Source organism: Podarcis muralis, chromosome 10, assembly GCF_964188315.1.
Source record: "Podarcis muralis chromosome 10, rPodMur119.hap1.1, whole genome shotgun sequence".
Lineage (NCBI taxonomy): Eukaryota > Metazoa > Chordata > Lepidosauria > Squamata > Lacertidae > Podarcis > Podarcis muralis.
In genome coordinates this window covers 2,345,030-2,352,379 of record NC_135664.1, presented here as the reverse complement: position 1 = coordinate 2,352,379, position 7,350 = coordinate 2,345,030, and the positions used below count along the sequence as shown (strand labels likewise).

The 7,350-nt window shown below is 48.8% G+C and overlaps 1 protein-coding gene across 1 annotated transcript in view; it reads left to right on the top strand.

The window, feature by feature from the left end:
• LOC114605031 (phytanoyl-CoA dioxygenase, peroxisomal-like) overlaps positions 1-7,350 on the top strand; it is a 39,995-nt gene that overhangs the window by 23,341 nt on the left and 9,304 nt on the right. The window contains exons 2-5 of the mRNA XM_028745769.2: positions 127-182; positions 1,977-2,087; positions 3,047-3,215; positions 3,757-3,838. Of these exons, the coding sequence (XP_028601602.2) occupies positions 127-182; positions 1,977-2,087; positions 3,047-3,215; positions 3,757-3,838 (418 nt within the window). The remainder of the gene's footprint in view (positions 1-126; positions 183-1,976; positions 2,088-3,046; positions 3,216-3,756; positions 3,839-7,350) is intronic.

Here is a 7,350-nt window from a genome sequence, read left to right as displayed (position 1 = left end):
ACATTATATTTCCTCCTCCATGTTAATAGTTCCTATGATTCAAAATGAGTTCTGAGTTTTTATTTCACCCCAAAGGATATAATATCTATTCAAAACTGTATTTAGATTCCTTAACTTGTGCTCAAGACACAATTTCCAACTTCAGCCCAAGTAACTACGGTGAAATATCCAATTCAGTACCGGTAGGTAATTTTTCTTTTTCTTTATAAAAATTAAATGTGTTGTGGTGATCATGGCCATGAAAGGAAACCATATATTTATTTTTGGCTAGAATTCCAAGCTTGAATTTGGTGAAGTTTTGATAATTTGGGGTGGATTAACCATCACATTGCTCTGAATTCCTGCAGATTTTGCAGTTCTGAAATAGTAGAGTAGCAAATGTTGGGATGCAGGATGCAGCAACCATTGCCCTCTGTTTCCCAGTATTTTGCTATCTAATTTTTGTTCTTTAGCTCCTGCTCTCCCAATAGCTCCCTGCAGCATCTGTGCGTGAAGTAAAGATAGGGCACATAGTATAAACTAAATAACCTAATAGCACAGTTCAGTCTTGTAGCAAGTCCCTTTGCATTCATTATCTCTTAATCCATGCTAAAGAGATTTGGATTGCAACTGTCAGAGCTGCCTCAGGTCCCAGCTCACAGAGGACCAACGCCAGTCCGTTGTTATATGAAATAGTCTTTATCAAAGTTCAGTTTCTCTTTTACAGCCACGGCGCGCAGCTCTACGTCTTAAACCCTAGACCGCCGAAGCTCCGTCTGAGTCTCCTCCCCCCAGACACCAGTTTAAGACCCTAGCCTTGCTCCACCTCTTCCTCTGCTCCCTTCTCCTCTGGGTCCGCTTGTCCGCCGAGGTTCTGCCCTTCCTAGACTCTTCTGACGCTGAGTCCCCTGAGTCTTCCCCCTCCCTCCGGCGGGCTTTCGGACCTGGTTCCCAATCCGGGTTTTCTGCTGTCCCGCGCGCCTGTACATTTGAACTTGGCGCGCGCGCCCAGCCTGCCACCTTCCTTCTGACCGTTATACTGCTCCTGTCGCTGCTCCCCTCTTCGGGGACGCTAGCTGGGCTTGACTCCTCCTCCCTGCTTGCCGGAGGAGACGCTGACTCTGACCTATGGGACTCTTCCCCCCCACTACGCTCCGGTGGGGAAGCTGGCCCTGACTTCCAGCTACTGCTCTGGGAGTCTCCGCTGGCCTCCTGCTTCTGGTGTGTCCCCCCTGGGACCCCCTTTGCCCTGGCCATCGGCGCCCCCTTCTGGGAATCTTCTGATTCACTGGAGAGGCTCATGGAATCTCTCGGGTCACTGTCATTCTGCCCTCCGCTGCCCTCAGATTCTTCCCCTTTGCTCTCCATTTCCTCTCTCCCCTGTGCCTCTGCTCCTGAGCCCTTGACAGCAACCTAAATAGTTTCTTTCATGCAAAGACCCCCTTTTTCTTTATATGCCAAATTCTATCTCAGAAGCACTCAAAAGGGGCATAAAAAAAGAAACAACCACGTATTTTGCTGATGTGGTTGTTTCTTACCTACTTGGGGGGGCAGGTTACAGCTAGCAATTGCAACACCTGAAACTTAATCCAATTTTTAAAAATATATATACATTTATTATTTTGTAAATATGTCGTTGATTCATTGATTGATTGATTGATTGATTGATTGTAATGGCATGCTGTTTCTGGGCATGGTTGCATCTGTGTATTTGTGGATTAGTAGAAACTTTTGTGCCTCTATTCTCAAGAAGCAAACAGCAAACTAACTTTTGTGCTGACTTCATGGAAATAAATACGGTACCTTCATGGTACTGCAGATTTTGAACTTCAGGGACCCCCTCCCACATGGACCTGCCTGTTTTCCCTAGAGCTCCTCTGTGCTGCAGGAGACCCCGGGGTGTGTTGTAGGTTGCATAAGAGTTCCCAGGGAGCGCTTATTTCCTAGACTTCATCCTTGCCCTGTGAACTTATCCAGTGTGTGTTCCTTCTCCGCAGTTACACCTTAGATAATAATGTTCTAAGCCCAGAGCAAAGGGATTTCTATGAGGAGAACGGCTATCTCGTCATAAAAAATCTGGTTTCGGATGAGGATGTTGAACATTTCAGGTAAACTGTAGCCATGTGTCCTAATCACATATCGTGAGATTGTCTAAAACAAGTATCTTCAACCTTTTCAGACCCAGAACTCACTTTTCACCCAAACATGCATTCAAGACCCATTTCTTAATCTCTTTTTCCATATCTTTGCAGGGTGGTAGTGCTCCTGTTTCAACCCCCCTTGGGTCAGTCTTGACCCCCCCCCCCGTGGTACTTGACCCCACCCCCAGTGGTTTAAAGCACACTGGTTGCAGCCCAGAGGTCTCTCTTGAGGTGTGCCCAAGAGCTTGTGTTTGCCAAGCAAGACCTGAAGGCCACAGGAAGGGCCCCACTCCAAATGAAAATTCCCTCTGGATTTACAAGAACATCCAGCCATTTGATTTGAGGCATAATTCACTTCTCGCTTATAAATATACACTCAAAGCCTCACAGAGAATGAGTTATGTGGATCTCTAATTCCGAGTTATTACCCATAATTTTGCACCAAGGTGTCCCAACTTCATACCAAGTCGGCTGCAAGAGTACCCTCTGCCCACACACTGCTTTGTCATGGGGGGCAGGGAAGCAAGGCCAAAATTTCACACACATCCACACACCCCAGATAAGCTAGGTGCTGGACTTCAGGAAGGAGGCACAAGGCTCTGGCAGAGGTGTAGAGCTTTCCCACCTCTTTCCCAAAGCTGGGAATGTGCTAACTAGGCTTTGAGAATGAGGTGGGAGGACTTTAGGACCCTGTCTGAACCCTTACACCTTCTTCCCACAGCCCAAGGCCTCTCTTACCTGAGTTTGGAAAGGCAGTCCAAGGGCTGCCCAAAAGAGCCTTAAGGACTGCTTGTGGCCCTCAGGCTACGCTTTGAACAGCCTTGTTTTGCGCAATAGAAGTATCCAGTTCATTTAGCAAGGGCAATAACATGGTTAAATAGCCTAGTAAACTTTGCTGAAGTAAATTTTTAAAATTCCCTCTTCAGAAATGAGTTCGTGAAGATCTGCAGACAGGAAGTGATCGTCCCTGGACTGATGGTCATAAGAGATGTGTCAATTGCCAAGTCTGAATTTATTCCTGATCAAAAAGCAGTTTCAAAACTGCAGGATTTCCAGCGTCATGAAGAGCTCTTCAGATATTGCACATTGTCTCAGGTTAAATTTTTTTTAAAAAAGAATATCCTGAAGACCACAAATAATCTGCATTTTTTTATATATGGTCCTTCACATTATATTAATGCGGAAGAAACTTGTAATCTCTATATACAGTCTACATAGCCTGATCTAAGGATGTTGCACTATGCTGCTCTAGAAAATCGCTGCCCAGCTCTTTAGCCACAGGCAAAGTCTGCACTAAATAGACACCTTCGTTATTTAGGTTACTAGCATAGTATGGCATTGAATAGCACCATCTATCAAAAGTTAAGAGATCCTGAGGATGAAATGACACATGATGCCAGAGGCCCGTGACTTTTTCATAATGATTGCTTAGTTCCTGTCCATTTCAATGGGATATGCATAGGGAGTCAGTAACTTGGTTGATGGCAGTTTTTGACAGGGCAGCGATTTTGCATAAAACTGGTTGCTTCTTCAACTCTGGTGTATCGATCATGCGTATTCACTTCAGTCTTGCCCGTGAAATATAAGGGGTAATATATTTTTAGCATGTTTAAATATGCATCTCTCTTCACCTTAGATATTGAAATATGTCGAATGCTTCACAGGACCAAACATCATGGCTATGCACACCATGTTGATAAATAAGCCTCCGGATTCTGGTAAGAAATAATTGAACAGAGGAGAAATAAAATACTCTGTTCAAGAATGCAAGTGTGTATTTAAATATTATCAGACTTGCCCTTCTTTCTTTTTCTTCTGCAAGGTCCTGTAGGTATCATTAGTGAGTTAGCTGCTGTGATGCAAGTCTAAGTGAAAATATATACTACTAACATGGTTAATACAGTGTTTCCCAACCGGTGTTCCGCGGCACACTAGTGTGCCGTGAGACGTTGCCTAGTGTGCCGTGGGAGGGAGGCGGGCGAGTCGGGCGGCGAGAGGCGGGGCGGCGGCGGCGAGCACACGCGGGGCGGCGAGCGAGCTCCCTCCCACATCCCATCGCCGCGAATGCAGGCTTTCGCTGAAGCCTGGAGAGCGAGAGGGGTCGGTGCGCACCGACCCCTCTTGCTCTCCAGGCTTAAGGAAGCTATCCCCCCAGCCGCGCAAGCTCCCAGAGCGATGCCAAAGCTGCGAGCACCTTCGCCATCGCTCTCCGACCCGTTCGGGCAGCTGGGGACGGGAGAAGCTCCGGCTTCCCCCGCCCCCAGCCCGCTCAAGGTCCCAGAGCGATGGCGAAGGTGCGCGCACCTTCGCCATCGCTCTCCGACCCGCTCTGGGGGCTGGGGACGGGAGAAGCTCCGGCTTCCCCAGCCCGTGCAAGGTCCCAGAGCGATGGCGAAGGTGCGCGCACCTTCGCCATCGCTCTCCGACCCGCTCTGGGGGCTGGGGACGGGAGAAGCTCCGGCTTCCCCCGCCCCCAGCCCGCGCAAGGTCCCAGAGCGATGCGGAAGGTGCGCGCACCTTCGCCATCGCTCTCCGACCTGCTCTGGGGGCTGGGGACGGGAGAAGCTCTGGCTTCCCCCGCCCCCAGCCCGTGCAAGGTCCCAGAGCGATGGCGAAGGTGCGCGCACCATCGCCATCGCTCTCCGACCCGCTCTGGGGGCTGGGGATGGGAGAAGCTCCGGCTTCCCCCGCCCCCAGCCCGCGCAAGGTCCCAGAGCGATGCGGAAGGTGCGCGCACCTTCGCCATCGCTCTCCGACCTGCTCTGGGGGCTGGGGACGGGAGAAGCTCCGGCTTCCCCCGCCCCCAGCCCGCGCAAGGTCCCAGAGCGATGCCGAAGGTGCGCACACCTTCGCCATCGCTCTCTGACCTGCTCTGGCGGCTGGGGGCGGGAGAAGCTCCGGCTTCCCCCGCCCCCAGCCCGCGCAAGGTCCCAGAGCGATGCCGAAGGTGCGCACACCTTCACCATCGCTCTCTGACCTGCTCTGGCGGCTGGGGGCGGGGGAAGCTCGGGCTTCCCCCACCCCCAGTCCCGCAAGCTCCGGGAGCCACTCTGGCTCCCATTCTGGGGGCTGGGGTCGGGGGAAGCTCGGGCTTCTCCCGCCCCAGCCCCGCGTCTGGGGGGGGGGAAATAATTTTTTCCCCTTTATTTCCCCCCCAAAATCTAGGTGCGTCCTATGGGCCGGTGCGTCCTATAGGGCGAAAAATACGGTAGTCAATATAGGCACAGAGTTAATTTTTTAAACATTTTCTAATGGTGGTGTGCCTCGAGATTTTTTTCATGAAACAAGTGTGCCTTTGCCCAAAAAAGGTTGGGAAACACTGGGTTAATATACATCAGGTTTGGTATTGATACACTCTAAACAATGGGACCTTTTTTCCTGTTTACGGCTTTGTTGCCTCAAGATAATCTGTGAGCAGGGACAAACCTAAAAGTGGAAGTGGCACGATTTTCTCTTGCTGCCATCTTCCTCTTCCCCATGTCTCTCGCCATAGCTTGATTTCATTAAATGGCATGTTGCATATCCTTCTCTAAGTCATTGGTTTGCAATCCTTTGGTGCCTTAGGGACTTGTCAGCCATTTCAGTTCAGTGCCAAGGATTCTGGTGTCTTTGTTTTCTCAAAGTGTATGCAGAAGCATACTCTGTAGGCAATAAACACTAGTTCACAAAATTTAGCGATATGGAGGGCCAAGGAGGGTGCGTCATCATCATCATCATCAACAACAACATTTATTATTTATACCCTGCCCATCTGGGTGGGTTTCCCCAGCCGCTCTGGGCGGCTCCCAGCAAATTATTAAAATACAATAATTCACCAGACATTAAAAGCTTCCCTAAGCAGGGCCGCCTTCAGATGTCTTCTAAAAGTCAGATAGTTGTTTATTTCTTTGACATCTGGTGGGTGGGCATTCCACAGGGCAGGCGCCACTACATTAGGGGTTTGTGGGGGGAGGAAGAGCCCCACTGAAATGGGCTATGGATCTTTTGAAGGAAAGAACGAAAATAAGTTGGACACTATTGGGAGGAGGATCTACTTGCAGAAGGAGAAAATGTATATACTGTATATTTTTGTCATTGTGAGCTGCTTTGAGGCCTGGTGAAAAGTGGGATTTATTTGTAAATAAATAAATAAATAAATAAAATATTAAAGGACATGGAAGCTGGTAAGGAGCCACTGGATGCAATCTCATCTGGGTCACTTTCAGGGCTGCTATCAGGAAGGAACATCTTGGCTTTCAGATGTCCCAGTCGCCCACAAAATGTGCTCCTGGGTTTTAGCTCTAAGCAGTGGCAACTTATGCTAGTAAGGTGACTCAGCTAAAGAGGGGTAAGATTAACTGGATGAGGAAATCTATGCATGGCTCCTACCATGCCAACACTACGATAGATGGACGTGTATAGCCATTGCCAGCTTAAATCCAGAAATACCAGTCCTGGTTCGAGTCTTTGAATGCCACTGGAGGTGTAGCCGGAACTGCATGAGAGGTATTGGTAGACTCTGGAGAACAGAGGGTTTCAGAGACTTTAAAAGAAATTGGTGGAAGGTGGGATGAGGGGGGCAAAAACTAAAAAATAATTCAGTGGCAAGGAATGTTGGCTGCCTGAATGGGAGAAAAAATGAGAACCAGGTGGGAGCGGAACAGTTGGACTCAGGTATACAGATAATCTCGTTCTGTATTGGTCACTTCTGCATCACACTGAGAATCTATTTTTAAATGTCCTGAGGGATGGAAGTTAGAGCTACCCATGGACATTGTGGAGAAAGTACAAGTTGTGACTGGAAAGTTTGGTGAATGATCGCAGAAATCCGACAGCAAGAAATACTCGAACATACATTCCTTACAGGCCTTCAAAGTAGCCCCCTCTGATACAATGCACCATTGACAATGTTCATAGAACTGTTGGAAACTTCTGGAGAAGTCCTCTTTTCGTACGGCTTTCAGTTCCCTCGTCACAGCAGTTTGGACGTATGAAATGTTGGAAAATCGGTGCCCTTTCAGTGCAGATTTCAGTTTTGGAAAAAGAAAGAAATTCGGTGGGGCCAGATTGGGAGAATATGGAGGGTGGGACAACTCAGTAACCTCAGTAACGATTTCACACGAAACATGCAGTCATTCCACCATCATTCGGACAGACACACGCTGATCCCGCATCTGCTAGACCAAGGGTCGTCTTTGATGGTTTGCCGCCCTTCACGGAAAGGCTTAAACTACTCATGCACTGTCTTTCG